General features: G+C 36.1%; 1 protein-coding gene across 2 annotated transcripts in view; it reads right to left on the reverse strand.

The window, feature by feature from the left end:
• Positions 1–10,011: 10,011 nt before the first annotated feature.
• The window catches only part of CLEC12A (C-type lectin domain family 12, member A), a 12,479-nt gene continuing 3,511 nt past the window's right edge, over positions 10,012–18,979 (reverse strand). The window contains exons 2-6 of one of the 2 annotated variants that reach the window (XM_010858619.1): positions 17,293–17,391; positions 16,417–16,584; positions 14,853–15,010; positions 12,691–12,794; positions 10,012–10,293 (exon numbers count right to left, since the gene is read on the reverse strand). In XM_010858619.1, coding sequence (XP_010856921.1) covers positions 10,119–10,293; positions 12,691–12,794; positions 14,853–15,010; positions 16,417–16,584; positions 17,293–17,391 — 704 coding nt within the window. In that variant the 3' untranslated portion in view covers positions 10,012–10,118. Of the gene's footprint in view, positions 10,294–12,690; positions 12,795–14,852; positions 15,011–16,416; positions 16,589–17,292; positions 17,392–18,979 lie in introns of those variants that run through there. The other variant, XR_826918.1, reaches the window with a different exon arrangement.

Here is an 18,979-nt window from a genome sequence, read left to right on the forward strand (position 1 = left end):
TGTATATGTATGGCTGAGTCCCTTTGTGGACCACCTGAAACCATCACAACATTGTTATTTGGCTACACTCTAGTACAAAATTAAATGTTGTTTTTTTTTTTTTTTTTAAGAGACACATGGCTGTGACAATAAGAAATAAAGGTTTGTATGAGGGGGTTTCCCTGGTGGCTCAGCTGGTAAAGAATCTGCCTGCAAGGCAGGAGACCCAGGTTCAATCCCTGGGTGGGGAAGATCTCCTAGAGAAGGAAATGGCTACCCACTTTAGTATTCTTGCCTGCAGAATTCCACGGACAGAGGAGCTTGGTGGGCTACAATCCATGGGGTCACAAATAGTCGGACACAACTGAGTGACTTTCACTCACATGAGGGGGTCAGGGAAAAGAATTGAGAGAGTGAATTCTTGAAAAAAAAGAATTCATTTATCAAAACAAAAGCCAGTAGACAACTTCTAAAGTTATAAATCTATATAGCATAAGACAAATATTAAAGCTACAATCACCATAAAAAATATAGACAACTTATTAAAAACAATTGCCATTGAGGAGCAAAATAGTCTTTTGAGGGGAGATGTTTTTATTGGCTAATCAGCTGTTCTGGTCTATTTTGTTTTAAACATATTCCTTTGAAAAAATGAAAATAATAGCAATTGTGTATATTCACATCTATTGAGCAAGTTTGTCTCCATTTCATAATTTGCCTTCATTCTGACCTTGTCCCAGTAGATTTCATTGCTGTAGATTCTGCCCTCAATTTAAAATCCACTGATTAGCATATTAAACTTTCTGCAGTAATATATAGATAGAAATGAATTTTATATTTGTTTTATTCCTATATATATCAATTTAATCTCTAAGAATTAAACTTTGCAATTAAAATAATTAGTAGATATTTATAAAAACAATATAAATGTATTCATTTCAGTTCAGTTGCTCAGCTATGTCCAACTCTTTGCAACCCCATGGACTGCAGCATGCCAGGCCTCCCTGTCCATCACTAACTCCCGGAGTTTTACTCAAACTCATGCCACTGAGTCGGTGATGCCATCCAACAATCTCATCCTCTGTTGTCCCCTTCTCCTCCTGCCCTCAATCTTTCCCATCATCAGGGTCTTTTCAGATGAGTCAATTCTTCACATCAGGTGGCCAGAGTATTGAAGTTTCAGCTTCAACATCAGTCCTTCTAATGTATACTCAGGACTGATTTCCTTTAGGATGGACTGGTTGGATCTCCTTGCAGTCCAAGGGACTCTCAAGAGTCTTCTCCAACACCACAGTTCAAAAGCATCAATTCTTCAGCACTCAGCTTTCTTTATAGTCCAACTCTCACATCCATACATGACTACTGGAAAAACCATAGCTTTGACATGACAGACCATTGTTGGCAATGTCTCTGCTTTTGAATATGCTGTCTAAGTTGGTCATAACTTTTCTTCCAAGGAACAAGTGTCTTTTAATTTCATGGCTGCAATCACCATCTTCAGTGATTTTGGAGCCCCCCAAAAATAAAGTCTGCCACTGTTTCCACTGTTTCCTCATCTATTTGCCATGAAGTGATGGGACCAGATGCCATGATCTTAGTTATCTGATTGTTGAGTTTTAAGCCAACTTTTTCACTTTCCTCTTTCACTTCATCAATAAGCTCTTTAGTTCTTCTTCCCTTTCTGCTATAAGGGTGGTGTCATCTGCATAAACTGAGGTTGATATTTCTCCTGGCAATATTGATTCCAGCTTGTGCTTCCTCCACCCCAGGGTTTCTCATGATGTACTCTGTATATAAGTTAAATAAGCAGGGTGACAATATACAGCCTTGACATACTTCTTTCCCGATTTGGAAATCGGAATAAATGTATTACTCATTTCAATAACATTTGAACACAAACATAATATTGTTTAGAAATGTTTTCTTTAAAGACACTAGTACATTCTATAATTTGTTCAGGTATGTTTACATAATACTGAGACAATTTTAAGCAGTTTATATTATTATTTGTAGATATATAAACTAAGAAAATTCTTGTTCATAAAACTAAAAAGATGAAATAAAAAGATTCATTCTAACAATGCCATTCAACTATTTGGATTTCTTCTGCATTACCTTCTAAGGTTACATAATTATTTAATGGCAAATATCACTTAATTACCCAATACGTTGATTAAATCTCCCAATTTTGGTGAAAGAATTAAAAACCATGAGAATTGCAAAAATAGTTTGCTTCCTACTTTTGTTTATAAAATAACATATCAGATACTAGATTCATTTGTAATTGTATCAGAAGCTAACTTAGAAAAGTACCCTATAATATATGACTTACTCTGTGGGAACATTGTGTTAAAAATTAACTTCTTAAAAACCATTATAATTGTAGTATAGTTAGCCCTCAGTATCCTCACCTTCAACATCCAAAAATTCAACCAAATAAGATAAAATACATTCAGAAAAAAAAAAAAAAATCCAGGAAGTTCCAAAAAGGAACACAAATTTGCTGCATTAGCAACTGTTTACCTAACATTTACTTTGTACCAAGGATTATATGTAATCTAGAGATGAATTGGGCTTCCCTTATAGCTCATTTGGTAAAGAATCTGCCTGCAATGCAGGAGACCTGGGGTCAATTGCTGGGTAGGGAAGATCCCTGGAGAAGGAAATGGCAACCCCCTTCAGTATTCCTGCCTGGAGAATCCCGTGGACAGAGGAGCCTGGCAGGCTACAGTCCATAGGGTCGCAAGAGCTGGACATGACTTACCGACTAAAGAGAGAGAGACAGAGAGAGAGAGAGAGAGAGCCATTTTCTCAAGTTTGGGGGGAAAGTACTGCTGCTGGTGCTGCTGCTAAGTCACTTCAGTCGTGTCCGACTCTGTGTGAACCCATAGACGGCAGCCCACCAGGCTCCCCCATCCCTGGGATTCTCCAGGAAAGAACACTGGAGTAGGGTGCCATTTCCTTCTCCAATGCATGAAAGTGAAAAGTGAAAGTGAAGTTGCTCAGTCGTATCCGACTCTTAGCGACCCCATGGACTGCAGCCTACCAGGCTCCTCAATCCATGGGATTTTCCAGGCAAGAGTACTGGAGTGGGGTGCCATTGCCTTCTCCGGGGAAAGTACTATATACTATATAAAGTTAAAAATTTATCTCTATGACAACTCTAACATATTTTTTCACTTAGAGACTACTTCTTTAACCCAATATACACATAATATATTTAAATATCAAAACCCTATTAATTTCACTGTACTCCATGAATGTGTTTTTAAAACAAAATGTTTTTATTGTATTAAGTATGTCTGTGTCAATAAAGGATAGGCACATGGTGCAATGAATTTATAAAAATATTTTTCATAATCCTGTTGGCAAAATCAGTAACCATTATCAAATCATCCAATCTGACTTACTCAGTGTCAAAAAATACCTTATTCTTAGTCATGTTAACAGCTAATACACATTTTTAAGATGCATTAAAACCACTAAAAATATATTATGAGCTACATTTATTACATCAAAACACTTAAATCACATTTAAAATAATGTAGACCTAATAAAATTAATTTATACACTTTTGTGTTATAAAGGCAAGGTAATCAATCAATATGCTATTCTCATTGCTTCTTATTTTAATCATGCAAGGCATAATGTCGATAAGATTCCAAGATATAAATGAAGTAAAGTGAAAGTCACTCAATCGTGTCCGACTCTTTGTGACCCCACGGACTATACAGTCCATAGAATTCTCCAGGCCAGAATATTGGAGTGGGTAGCCTTTCCCTTCTCCAGGGGATCTTCCCAACCCCAGGTCTCCCGCGTTGCAGGCAGATTCTTTACCAACTGAGCTCTCAGGGAAGCCCAAATATAAATGAGGTACAGTATAAAACAAAAGGCACTGCATTTTATCAAATAGTTGTGTGCATGTTTATATATATATATATGTGTATACACATGCACGAATCAAGTTCATGGTCAAATTTTCCAACATATATAACGAAATAGCCAAAAAAAATGTATATATTGTCCTATTGTAATCTACTCTATTAAACAACCAGCATATAGTATCTCTATTAATGGAAGTTAAAAATTATTAAATACTTTATAAAATAAAATGAGGCTTGGCTATGATTGGAAAAGATAGATTATGATTGAATTTGACTCATATTTTACACAGACAAGTTATTTTTAAAAATCAAATGAAAGTTTAACCTTGAGTTTTATTAATTGACTTTAAAAATTGGCAAATTTGGAAAAAGCTTCAGTCAACAGAAAGAGAATCATTTATTACTTACCTACTAAGTTTTGGATATTCAGAGGTGATTTTCCAACTTACAACATATCCTTGAGAGAGGAATTCAGAGTAGTTAAAACATCTTGTTAACATTTATGTAGTAAAACTAAACATTTTAATGCTTAATTTTAGCTCTACTCTCTTGGAACTTTTCCTTGAGGAAATAGTATAATTAAACACAATTTGGCATTATTCCTAACTCACTATCACGTGTCTCATTTCAGAATAGCCCACAAGTGTCAAGAGATTTCATAAATAAACAAAACTTCACTTTGCCATTTGGGCAAAAGCAAAAGTCATTCCTTGGTTACTTTCCATGTAGCAATATGTACTTTATCTTGGGGGGAAAATATGGGGCAAACAATTGCAAAAAATTGCAAAAAAAAATTGGCAAACAATTCCCACCAAAACACAGTATCTCAAAACTTGGGACATTCTTTCCCAAGTGAAAATGTATTAATTCACAACATGGGTATAGGATAAATTAATAAATTATTCCCCATGAATAGACCCTTTCTCTTCAACTGTCTCAAAGTACTACAAAAGTATTGTAGAAATAGAATTTGAAAGTGTCTCAGAGAACAGGATCTCCTTACATATAGTTGATTTTTACATTGGCCAGATAATGATCTGGCTTTCTGATCCAACTTATCCCCTGCATCCTGTTCTCATTCTAGTATTTGACATATGAGAACTATTTCAATAGAATAGTTTGTTAAAGAGGCAATTCAATCAACAGATTGCCATGCTTCATTTGAAATGAAGCACATTAATTTGACAGTATATAGTATACCTGAGCACATCTATCAACCAATTTGGCCTGATGGACATTCTACAGCACCGATGATGAATAGACAAATGTACTGAAACATAATGAAAAACATATTGAAAAAGACAAGTTGGAAAACTTAATCTCTACCTGACTTAAAAAAACTATCATATGTAAGACAGTGTGATGTTATTGTCAAATAAATAATTCAGTGAAAAATATGGAAGTCCAAAATAGATTGTTATGTATGTGGTCAACTGATTATTTTCACTAAGATACGAAGGTGATTCAGTGAAGACAGCATATTAGTTTCTAAAGCTGGCTATCACTATGGCAAAAAAATGAATTTGTATCCATGCTTTGCACCATAGAAAATAGCTAACAAAAAAAACAGCCCCACAACAAAATCTCACAATGGGCCACAGACTTAAAGGTAAAATCTGAAATGATGAAACTTCAAAAACAACATAAAGGAGAAAATCTTTACAATTTGGGGGCGAAAAATATTTTCTAGCTACAACAACAAAGTGAAGTGAAAGTGTGGTTGTTCAGTCATGTCTGACTCTTTGTGAGTCCATGAACTGTAGCCCACCAGGCTCCTCTGTCCTTGGAATTCTCTAGGCAAGAATCCTGGAGTGGATTGCCATTCCCTTCTCCAGGGGATCTTCCCAACCCAGGGGTCAAACACAGGTCTCCTGCAATGCAGGCAGATTCTTTACCATCTGAGCCACCAGGGAAGCCCATAACAGCAAAAACATGATCCAAAAATAACAAAATAAATAAAAAGCTAGACAATGAAAATGAAGAACTTCCACAAATCAAACACTAGGAAAAAAATATTTGCCATTCACGTAATTGATATAACATGTCTGATATTCAGACTATATCTCTCAACAGGAACTCTCAACACTATAAATAAAGTATTACAAAATAGGCCAAAGATTGGCACTGACACTATCAAAGAAGTTATACAAATGTCAGATAAGCACAAGAAAGGATAGCCAACAAGGGACACCCGTACATAACTATTAGAATGTAAAAAAAAAAAAAAAGAAACAGAAAGACGTATATCAGTCTTGCTGAAGATACCAAACAAACAAAACTCTTTTTTCCCCAATTTTATTAGGATATAATTTACACATGGCATTGTGGAAGCTTAAGGTATACAGTATAATGATTTGACTCACATATATTATGAAATGATTAGTGCAGTAAATTTAGTTATCCATCATATCATATAGATACGAAAAAAGGAAAACAATTGCTTGTGAGGAGAACTCTTGGAATTTGCTCCATTAACAACTTTCAATTGTACCACACAGCAGTATTAACTATAGTCATTGTGTTGTACATTAGATCCTCAGGACAATAACTATATGGTATAACTGGAAGTTTTTACTTTCTGACCACCTCATTCTATATCCTCTCTTCTTGGACTCTTGATCTGGGCTTGTGGATGTATACCTATCCTGGTATCAAGTCAAAACTATTTTTATTATTGTGGCTTTAGAGTAAGTCTTGTTATTGAAGACTGTAATTTCTGCAAATATTCTTCTTTTTCAATATTATGTTGGCTATTCTAAATCTTATGCATTTCTGTATTAATCTTACTATTAGCACATCACTTTTTAAAAATCCCTCTGAAAAATTCAGGGATTGTATTGAATCTAGAGGCAAATTTAGGAAAGTTGACATCCCCCAAATATGAACTTTTCTAATCCAAGTATGTAGTTATCTCTCCACTTATTGAGGTTTTCTTTAATTTTGTCAGCAACCCCTACAGTCTTGATTTCCAGGGAAGCAGATTCTGAAGTCAAGATTAGTATGATGGAGGTTTATCTGGGACATCCTTGGTGTGTCCACTTGTGGAAAAAAACAGAAGAAAGCAGAATTGGAGAGAGGGAAGTTGGAGCTCTGAGGCTGGAATAGAGCTTCTGAGTTTTCCCCGATTAGGCCAAGGCATCAAGGCCTTCACATCTCCACATCACAGAAACGAGCTGCTCTGGGAAGGGAATATAACCTTGACTGAGTTCATTCCCTTCAACAGAGGCAAGGGCTCACACTTGATAGCTGGATGCTGATAGCTCTCCCAGCAACTAGGAGAATAAGCCCTTCAGTCCTGAAGAGAAATCTGTATATCATGTCATAGGGTCCAGTACAATTTAACTTTCTTCAGCCTAGATGTATTTCTTCATGGAAATGAAGCAAGTTGAGGTTAAAGGTATGTCTCTTCTCTTGGAATAAACTTGTAAGTGGAAGGTGTGTGGCATTAATTCTAGCTCCCGATCCTGCAGCTGAGCTCAGAGTCACAACTGACACTCATTGTCTCTCTCTCCTATTTTTATTTATTTATTTATTTTTTTGTCCGATGGTAGAGCCTTCAGTTCTTTAACCACAGTGACCTATGTACAGAAGGGCACCCTGAACATAATGAGCATGCTGAGTCATCTCATGGTTTTACATGGTTCTCTGTCCCTTGCTGATCCTAATTCACACACCATTGAATTTGATATCTCAGTGTCCCTGTTTTACCAGGATAGATATAAATGAACCACACCTAATGAAGTCAGTCCCTTCATCTTACTCATTTCTTTGCAGAGACCATCATGAAAGTCTCTAAGAAAGCTATAAGAATTTAAAACTTTAAGGAAATAAAGAAAAATAATGTGACGTTCTCAAGAAAATTCAAGTAATTAAACACACACTGAAGATAACGGGCCATTTCCACAAAAGTGGTTAAGTTTCAACATACTTAATTATTCTGCAGTAACATCATAGGTTAGTGCTGGAGAACTGAAGATTTATTTATTCCTCAAATGAATTCTCTCTTCTGTGATCTGCTGTGAGAACTGTCCCAAAAGATGGCCAAATTCATTACAATTTTAAGGATTCTCTTCAATATGAATTTTTTTTGGGGAATCTTGAGGAAATATTGTTTTCTTAAACATGTTTCCAAATTCGGTATAGCATAGTTTCTGACATACATGAATCATTTCATTATGCCCATGGTGTGAATAGTTCATGGAACAGACTATACAATATACATTACCTGTCCAAGTTTGCTCTCCATACATATCCTCTCACGTTCCACAGTTTTGATCTTTGAGTTAAAGCTTCAGCGTGCACATTACTTTTATGTGGTTTCTCGGAAAGACGTATATTCTGAAGTCTAGTGTACTCTGAACCCTCCAGAAAGCCCTTGCCCGTCCATTTCCAAGACTCCTCTTCACTGTGGAGTCTTGTCTAACATTTCAACTCAAAGTGAAAAATTTCCCACTCCAACTCAAGGTGAAAAATTTCCCACTCCCATTGCATTTGAGCATTGCTCCAGAATGTTCCCGGAAATGTTACTGGAAATGATGGTAAGAAGGGTCACTCCTGCCTCTCCCTTTGGTTTCCAGACCCATGTATTCTATCTGTTGAAGACACAGTACCATATAAAGGTTATTGGTTTAAAGGATACATTATAACTTGGAAGATGGCATCATGTTGTAGTATTAACTCTTGAGATGGATCTCCAACTGTGCTTTCAATGGATCTTTAGCCTTCCATTGCTCTGTCTGACTTGAAGCTGTGTGTTGATTCTGTTTTTATGTAACTAGTGGATCCCATGGTCAATCCTCCATTCCCTTATCTGAATGCTAGAGAGCATCAGACATGATGTTATGTAAGGTCCTATTCCAGTTTGTGGATATTGGTTCTGGATGAACTGTATGGACAGGACAAGAATTCCATACCCAAATATGTATCTATTCCTGTCAAAGCTCTTTCCATTGTGGAATGGGTATATATTAGCTAATTTGGCAGCAAACAGCTTGTAGTTTTCTTTGAGGCATGACAGTGGAGTCCTGGCCCTTGCTATGCTGTTATTACCAGTTTCTGGATTTACAGATCTTTAGAAGGAGATGTAACTTTAGGTGAGGTATTAGGATCACACTGCATATAATATTTACATGTAAATATTTTCCACATTTTAATCTTTATTATTACTATGTTTTTGGATGCTATTATTAATGGTATTGCTTTTGTAAATTTTATTTTGCACTACTTATTGCTAATATATAGAAATATGATTGATGTGCATACATTGAGAATATACTATATATAATTTATCACTGAGCTTGCTAAATTAATAGTTTATAAATTTTATGTAAATAATTAAATGATCTACAAATAAAATCTTATTTCTGTTATTTTTTTAATATTTTTAATCCCTTTCTTGCTTTATTTCACCTTCAGGACCTCCAATAGACAGTAGAGGTTGTTGAATAAAATAACTGATAAAGATAATTTCTATATTCTTCCAGGGTTCAAAAGAAAAACTTTCACTCTTTTACTAGAAATATGTTATGTTTAGGGGTTTCTGCTGCTGCTTTTGTTAGGTTTTTTTTTTTTTCTCTCTTTTTAATGTTAACATTCTTTATCAGATTAGAGATATCTTCTGCTTCTAGTTTTCTAAGAGATTTGGTGTTGAACTTTATCTAACATTTTTTCTATATCTATTTAAATGGCACTGTATTCTCTCTTTTATTTTTTTTCCCCCAAAGTAAGTAAATCAACCTGTCTTGTCCTAATTGGTCATGATGGTATTATCTTCTTTATATATTCCAAGATTTCATTTTCTTTGATTTCTGTAAAGTTTATATTTACCTTATTTCTGGAGAAGCAAGAAAAATTAGCTTCTGTTTTCTGTGTGTGCTCAGTCGTGTCTGACTTTTTGTGACCCCATGGACTACAGCCCACCAGGCTCCTCTGTCCACTGGAATTATCCAGGCAAGAATACTGGCGTGGGTTGCCATTTCCTCCATCAGTTTTCTGTATTCTCACCCAAAATACTGTATTTATGTTCAGCAGTATCTGGATTGAGTGAATGAAACATAAAGTATAACTATGACGTTAGGCTCCATTTACTCAGCAAATGAAGAGAAAGAAGAAAGTTTGAAAATGTAAATTGTTAGGAGGGAGGCAGAAATGTAGTCGTACTGTATCTTTATTCTATTGGTGTGGTCAACAAGATGTATGGTCCCCAAAGTGTCCTTTAAGTGCAGGATAATGCTTGGGACAAAATAATTGCACTAACTACTTTCTTCCATCCAATACTTCACTCATTAGTATACTCTCAATCTTCACTGATTGGGCAAGCTTCTCACATATAATACTTTTAGTTTCAGTGCACTTAGTATAATAAACGTATGTATGATATATCCATCCACAATACATCTTATCATTTATGACACTTGTATTTCTTGTAAACCTGAAAGAGAAAATAAAGAATTACACTTGGCGAGTCAAACATTTGAAACACAGTCCCAGAAAAACATCACTTATCCAACATATCACTGCTCCTATGGTCTGTGTTGTCTAAAATTAATTTTAATTATTATTTAGAATGGCAAGTGTCCAAGTTACTTATTTTTATGGACAGATGTGCAGTGTCACAATATGCCTGATTTCTCTCAGGCTTTTCTAGTTTCTCACAGCTGGAGTATTTGTTGTCCTTTTCTTCCAGATCTAGCACCTCCCTTCCACAGCACCTAGTATGAATAAAGTAATGCAATTCCATTAGATTCTTCAGGAAAACTGGACAAGTAATAAATTTTGAGGCTGTCCTCCTCAAATATTTTTCATAATCACCAAAATAAGAAATTAACCTCATCTGTGATACTTTAAGCTCAGCATCATCTCCAAGTGACATTTCCCTCAGCCATTTTCCAGAAATTTTACAGTGAAGCCCTGAATGATTGCCAGCTCCCAACATAAGATGACTGGTGAGAGACTAGAGATCAAAGATAAACTTATAAACTGAATATATTATCTTTGGGGAAAAAATCTAGCATCACCTCTTGGATTAGTAACTAATGATCATTAATAAATAAGTTCCTCAAATAACTTTAATTTTCTATTTGAAGTAGCATAACACAGATTATACTAATCCTAGCTCATTTCCAGGAACAAATCCAAAATAACATCAAAGATTTAAAAAAAGGAATTACATATAGTGTACATACATGATACATGTAAAAGTGTATTATATACATATACTAGGATATATTTCTATTTCTATATTATTTTTTTGTGATTTGAAATAGCTACTGCGTTTTCCATCCCATTATAGTTTACTTTCCCATTAGCAATAATTATAAATAAACACAAGGAAACTCTAGCTTTTGAAACAAGATTACATCTATACTGTCCCTTTATGCTCACACTACCTTTACTTCTAGAATTTCACTCCAAATGAGACCTTTAGAATATACATCTTTCTCTCCTTTGTGCAGATCCTATCCCCTGTTCAGAGGAGGGAATGGCAACCCACTCCAGTATTCTTGCCTGAAGAATTCCCATGAATGGAGGAGCCTGGCGGGCTAGAGTCCATAGGATCATAAAGAGTTGGACAGGACTAAGCAACTAAGCATATCCCCTATTCTGTGCTGTCATTGCAGACTGACAAAGATGGAGCTGCAGTATCTTTATGACCCATATTCCTACCATACTATTTCTATCTGATGGAAAAAAACAAGCAGGACACAACAAAACAATAATCAAAACACAACCAAAGATTCTATTTGCTGCCTTGCCCAACGTCATGTATACGGAGGAATCTCAGGGTTTAGATTCAGAATGGCAGCACCCCAGCACATATGTATTGAGTTCACTTCAGCTTCATGTGTCCTCAACAAACAAATTTGTATAAGTTTGTGAGATTGTAAGGGCATCCAGTGGGCTTCCCCGATGGTTCAGTAATAAAGAATCTACCTGTAATGCAGGCAACCTGGGTTCAATCCCTGAGTTGGGAAGATCCCTTGGAGTAGTGCATGGGAACCCACTCTAGTATCCTTGCCTGGGAAATCCAGGAGCCTGGTAGACTACAGTCCATGGGGTCTCAAAGAGTCAGACACAACTTAGCGACTAAACAACATCTAGCAGTTTGAGGCTGTTGTTTCTTTCTTTAGTTGAATCCTGCCTGCTTCCTAAATTTAAGGAATTATAAAACACAAATGAATTTTGGCATTCTTTTTATATACGCCTTGACCCCACCCCATTATAAGCAGAACAAATACAACATATGAGTCCATTTATACTGGCATATTTATAACCAATTTCTTACTATGTTGTGCAACAAAATATTTTTTTATATCATGCCCATGTTCAGTTTATTCTCTTTACCAGAAGTGCTCTTCTAGTCAATCTCTAAATTTTTTATTCAAAAATGTCTACTTCAAATTTCAGTTATAACATAAATTTCAAAGATAAAATCTATTTTTTGTTATTCTGAGTATTATTACTGAAGCATTTACACATTTTATTCTTTTCATCTGTTGAATTAATTTGTCTGTGCATCCTCTTTCACTTGTTTTAGAATCCTAGCATTGCACAATTTTAAGTACATATTCAAGCCCAGTGAATTGTGTTGGCTTCTATAGTTTTCTTAGATAAAAGCATTATTCACAGAAATCCTTCCTTATTTGGCTTGTAGTTGTCAAGATAATGGGAAGCCCTTTGCAATAATTTTCTCATTATTAAACACATCATAGAAGTCTGATGGAAAGGGTTCTTTGAGGATACAATTTCAGTAGAAGCTACAGTGCCCCTGAGAAAATTCACCTTTACTGAAACCAGCTATTAAAATTCAACAAGAATAAAGACTTACCAGTTGAGGGGGAAAATTGTATCCAAGTTTCTGTATTTTGTGTTATCTTTCCTGGGAGATAATCTCAACCAATAGTTACTTAACTTCAGAGATTTTATAAATTCCTATAGGAAACAAAGGTGGCTTTTAAAATCATTGTCTCCCTTTTCTGTAAATTACCTCACAGTGTAATTTCTTACAAATTACTATGTCAAGGTGACATCTTTGACACTTTTCTACTATTTTCTATGCCATCAAAAAAAAACTGAGACAGAGTGCCCCTTACTGAGAGATGTCTTTCAACATTTATATCTCAGTTATTATCTGGGGGTGAAGAGATGGTTCATCGTCAAAAAACCCAAGTTAAGAGAAACATGAGTATGAGAAAAATGTAATAAGGTCAGAGGAGAATGGTTATAGATTAGAATTCAAATCCAGTTCAGAGATATGTAGCCAAAGTAATAGTTTTGTTTTTTTTTTTCTTTTCTTTTCTTATATGCCAGTCATTTGGTAAGCAAATAACTATGAATGGATCATTTGAAAATAATAAGACTAGGCAGAAACTAGATTGATTTCCCCCCTTTTATAAAGAAGAAAAAGAATTCTGACAGTAAGGAAGCTGAGACTTTTGAAAAAAATATATTTTTGTTTTAAAATAAATATGGGATTACTATCTGAAAAACCACAAATGCCAATGAATAAGTAAACTCTAGAGAGTTGTTGTTGTTGTTATTGTTTAGTTGCTAAGTAATGCCCTACACTTTTGCGACTCCACAGACTATAGCCCACCAGGTTCCTCTGTCCATGGAGTTCTCCAGGCAAGAATGAATACAGGAGTGGATTGCCATTCCTACTCTAGGGGATCTTTTCCACTCAGGGGTCAAACCCACATCTGCATTGGCAGGTGGAGTCTTTACTGCTGAGCCACCAGGGAAGTCCAAATGTGTGTGTGTGTGTGTGTGTGTGTGTTAGTCGCTCAGTTGTGTCCAGCTCTTTGAGACCCCATGAACTATAGCCCACCAGACTCCTCTTTCCATGGGATTCTTTATATTCTCCAAAATATAGAGATATAATTTAAATATTAGAAAAAAATAAGATAAATAAATAACTAAATCTTTCAGAGAATTCCCTTTTCCTGGGACCCAGGAACTCAGTGCAATATATCTGCTTGGCACTTGCCTTTGCCATCTCTCTTTTATTTACTTATTTGGCCCTGATGTGCCACACAACTTGTGGAATCTTAGTTCCCCAACCAAGGATTGAACCTGGGACCATAGCAGTGAAGGAGCCAAGTCTTTAAACTACTGGACCTCCAGGGGATTCCCGTTTGCCACCTAATCTTAATTCTTTTGTTCAGTTGCTCAGTCACATCTGACTCTTTGTGATCCCATGGACTGCAGCACACCAGGCCTTCCTGTCCTTTGCTATCTCCCAGAGTTTGTTTAAACTCATGTCCATCAAGTAGGTGATGCCATCCAACCATCTCATCCTGTCTTTCCCTTCTTCTCCTGCCTTCAATCTTTCCCAGCATCAGGGTCTTTTCTAATGAGTTGGCTCTTTGCATCAGGTGGCCAAAGTATTGGAGCTTCCACCTCAGCATCAATCCTTCCAATGAATATTCAGGGTTGGTTTCCTTGAGGTTTGACTTGTTGGATCACCTTGCAGTCCAAGCGACTCTCAAGTCTTCAACACCACAGTTCGAAAGCATCATTATTCTAGTATATGTAGCCTTTTCCTCTTAGTTAAAAAAATGCAAATGCAAAAGGGTGGAAACGGTGAACCTCCTTCTGTGTGATTTTACAGAATTGGTAAAACTCAGAAATAATTACAAATCTTCTGTTTTTAGATAAATGCTCAAACCTATGTCCTGAGAATTGATTCTAAAGTTCTAGTTTGGAAATATTCACAGACCTAAAGATTCTGGGGACTCCACATCTACCATCTGCCCATCAGCCTCTGAGAATCCACTGATGCTAAGGTGCTAAGCTAAAGTTTCACATGGCCTGTCTTGACTTGGTATCGTGATATGAGTATACTAAGTTCCGTTCACCTCATACCCCAACTAAAATAAGCCAGATTCATGTCTGGACTAATACAAATCTTCCCCAACATGTCTTCCCCCTCTATTCTATGTTGGGGAAAGTGACTTCTTCCCTTACAGGCAGAGATCCATGTGATCTTACCAACACACTTTTGCTTTTAATCGTCAACAGGCTGGCATTGTAGTCAGAACAAATCTCATCACTCTTTTGCCACGTTTCCTGACGTTGGTAGGCATGTAGAAGGTAGCATTTGTCATCATGCCACATCCACTCCTCTGGACAAGGTTTACATTTGTGCTCTGGAAGAAGAGCATACTTTCATTTGGTTGTGTAGATATCTTCATAATTCTTATTATTCCCATTGTCCTCTCGGTTTAAAAAAATAAAGCATATTTACTTGTCTTTCTTCTTCTAACACCAAAAGTGAAGAAAATAAATCTTGTATTCCAGGCTCCCATATACAACCACAATGTGTCCGAAACATAATTTGAACACATTTGAAATTAAACACTTGGATTTCAGTCTATTTTCCAGTCTCAGGAGCCCTGATTAGCAACTAATTAATCTTCTTATTTCACTTTGTCATTTTGTGTATTTCTACATGGCAATAAAGGCCAATCACAAGACATACTGCCTTTTCCAACTAGAGCATTTCCAGCTCTTTGACTTTTTGAATATTCGGGAGACTTCTTAAGATGACAATATGTTTTAGTTATAATAACTATAGAAACTGTTAGAGATATTAAAAGACTAATGCCTCCCAATTCCAAAGGTAAGACTAAACTTGAATTTTTTTTTTCTATTAACTCTTATCAAACATTGAGTGACATTTAGGAACAAGGTCATCTATAAAAAGGTGATATATCTTCTATTGCTCTTCTTTTTAAAAAACATAAAGAGGTGATCTGATTTCCCTGGTGGTCCAATGTTTAAGAATCCAACTTCAAATGCTGGAGACATGGGTTCAATTCCTGGTCCTGGAAGATTCCATATGCCATGGAGCAGCTAAGCCCGTGCACCAACTACTGAAGCCCAGGCTCCACAATAAGAAGCCACTGCAGTGAGAAGCCTATGCACCACAACTAGAGTCTAGCCCCTGTTTGTCACAACTAGAGAAAGACTGCACACAGCAGCAAAGACTCAGTGTAGCCAAAAATCATATAGTGCTCAGATGTGCCTTATGCATGCTCAGCTGTGTCTGACTTTTTGCAACCCCATGGACTGTAGCCTGCCAGGCTCTTCTGTCCATGGGATTTTCCCCACAAGAATGCTGGAGTGGGTTGCCATTTTCTCTTCAGGGGATCTTCTCTACCCAGGGATGGAATTCACACTTCCTGCATTGCAGGTGGATTCTTTGCCACTGAACCCCACAGGAAAATAAATTAAAGAGGTGATCTATCCTTTCCTCTCTATATTCTATTGACTTCCATGCCCAAAATAGTAGTGGTAAACGTCAGAATATAGAAACTGCAGACCATCTTATTCAGTAAGTATCATCTCCTGATAATTTGGGAATTATAGTTATTTTTCTGTTTTTCTTCTAACTGCACAGAAACATCAATGGGTCTTCAATCACCCACATTTAATTCTTTCTTCCAAATAATAGTTTCCTGGGAAAGGCTGCTAGCTTTTGGTGAAGTGATCAAGTGACTCCAAGGTTTAGTTCATTGTCTAATAAATAATTCAGAAAGAAATAATGGATTACCTTTGTTTTTTGTATATAACTCACGACATAATTTGGTGGCTATTTCTTCAAGTTTTATAGAAAGGTTCCTGATTTTCTGGGAACTATTTGTGTTCTGCATGAGTTGTAGAGACAGATTTCTTTGAAGTTCTTCTTTGAAATTTTGTAGCTTATTCAATTTTTCCATGCCTGTCTTCAAAGTTTTTAAATCTGATATGTGAATGTCACATTTGAAGAAAAGAGAAATGATAAAAACAAAACAAACAAACAAAAAAAAAACTGCAGTCTCTCAGTACAACCATCATCTCCTTTCCGCTGAATTAAGAACATTAAATGTCTAGGGAAGCAGTTATTTCACAGAAGTAAGGGAAAGAGACTGAATACATATGACCCTATTTAGAGGACAAGAATAGAGGCGCAGATATAGAGAACAGACTTGTGGGCACACCTGGGGAAGGAAAGGGTGGGATGAATTGAGAGAGTAGCATTGAAACATATACATTCCCATATGTAAAATAAACAGGTATTTACATATAAGTGCTATATATAACATGGGGAACTCAACCGATGCTCTGTGCTAACCTAGAGGGGAGGGATGAGGCATTGGAAGGGAGGTTCAAGACGGAGGGGATACATGCATACATATAGCTGATTAACCCTGTTGTATAGCAGAAACCAACATAATATTGTAAAACAAGTATCCTCCAATTAAAAATAAAATTTTACATTTAAAAAATTTTTAATTGTAAAATTTTAGAAAGAGAGTAAGTACCGTGTTGTAACTGCCTAGTTTTAAGTCCCTTTGTGGACATATCATCTATTCCAAGGCTTCGATTTAAAGAGCAAAACTCACTTCTAAGTGTTTTCCCTGGCAGTAAAAACATAGGGAATACATACATATGGCTCCAAAGACTCCCAGGCCAATCAGCAGCAGAAGGCACAGAAGAGTCAGAGCCAAGGCTCCTTGACGCCATACGTGGGAAGGAACAGGTGGGTCTGTGGGAAGCAAAATTAGTAAAGACACTTAGAACGGTGTACATTTTAATTCGATTCATGTGTTCATTTATGTTGTCTTTATTTCTTTCCTCATAGGTCTGTGGTAAAGGAATGTGTTTTACTAGAAACTCAAAGGCATTTAAAAATAACTTTTTAAAGACCAAGTAAGTCAAGAAGAAGTCAAAAAACATTTTGTTAATTGTTTTGCATGCAAACTGGTTTTCAAAGCAGAAGCTTGGGATTGATAGGCTGATTTGAGAAACAGAAGCAAAAATGGGGATGAAAAACCAGTGAGAAGGTACTGACCTAAAGGGGAAAGAAAGGGCTTCCCAGGTGGCCAAATGGTAAAAACTCTGCCTGCCGAGCAGGAGATGCGTGAGGAGTCATGATTCAATCCCTGGGTTGAGACAATCCCCTGGAGAAGGAAATGGCAGCCCACTCCAGTATACTTGCCTGGGAAATACCATGGTCAGAGGAGCCTGGTGGCTACAGTCCACGGGGTCAAAAAAGAGTCAGACATGACTGAGTGACTAAACAACAACAAAGGGGAAAGGAAATCCAAAAAAGGACCATATGTACATGTATTTCTGATTCACTTGGCTTTACACCTGAAACTAACACCACAGTGGAAGCAATTTCACTCCAATAAAAATAAATAGTAAATCTATGAAAAAGAGAAAGAAAAAGAAGTGAGAAGACCAATTAATCTGAAAAAGATATATCTTGTCTGTACAAAACTGGGGAAACTGAGCAGCAAGCGGCTAACAGCAAGGTCAATTTAAGCATTCCTTCCTTGAGTTGACAAATGTGGGGTATCAGAGAAAATAATTTCCTTTGTCTATGTTTTCCCCAGAAAATACTGAGAGTTTGGCTGTGGAACATACATGAGAAAGTGTCCCTGTAATGTCCTGGGTGTTCTCCCATCAGCCAGTTCTTAGGTCAGACTGAATAGTTTCCTCAGAATTTTTTCATGCTTTGAGCAGCAAACTTTGATTGAATATTTCTTTTTTGTTGAACTGTGAACATTTGTTGAAAAGATCATTTCCCTATTAAAAAAAAACTCAAGAAATTATAAACTTTATATTATAAATTAATTGCTATTAAATTACTATGTGATTTCAATAATCATTACTTGTATAAATGGATACTAGATATTTCTTGAAAATATAATTCAGAGATAACATAACCTTACTATACTTACTATACTGTACCTATGTCCTTCATATCACAGTTGGTGATACCATGATACTGTGAAATAGAGAGAGAATTGAAAATGAAATGTGAAACAATGTTTTTAGACCTTGGACAATAGTTAACAGTGAAAGGATTACATAGTCAAGATCATTTCTAAGGTCAGAAACATGACTTCAAGTGCTATTATTTTTACATGCTTTTTCTAATTTATTTATATATTCAGTTAATCAATAGTTATTGAATATATCTGTACACTGGACAGTAGTCTGGATACTAACAATACAAAAGTGAGCAAGACATACCAGCCCCTGCTTTCACAGGAGACAAATTTTAATTATGAGAGAGCTGAGAGATATCTCTAACTGTTAAATGGTATGCATAGGTTTGAAACTGA

Source organism: Bison bison, unplaced genomic scaffold (assembly GCF_000754665.1).
Source record: "Bison bison bison isolate TAMUID 2011002044 unplaced genomic scaffold, Bison_UMD1.0 scf7180017864390, whole genome shotgun sequence".
NCBI lineage: Eukaryota > Metazoa > Chordata > Mammalia > Artiodactyla > Bovidae > Bison > Bison bison.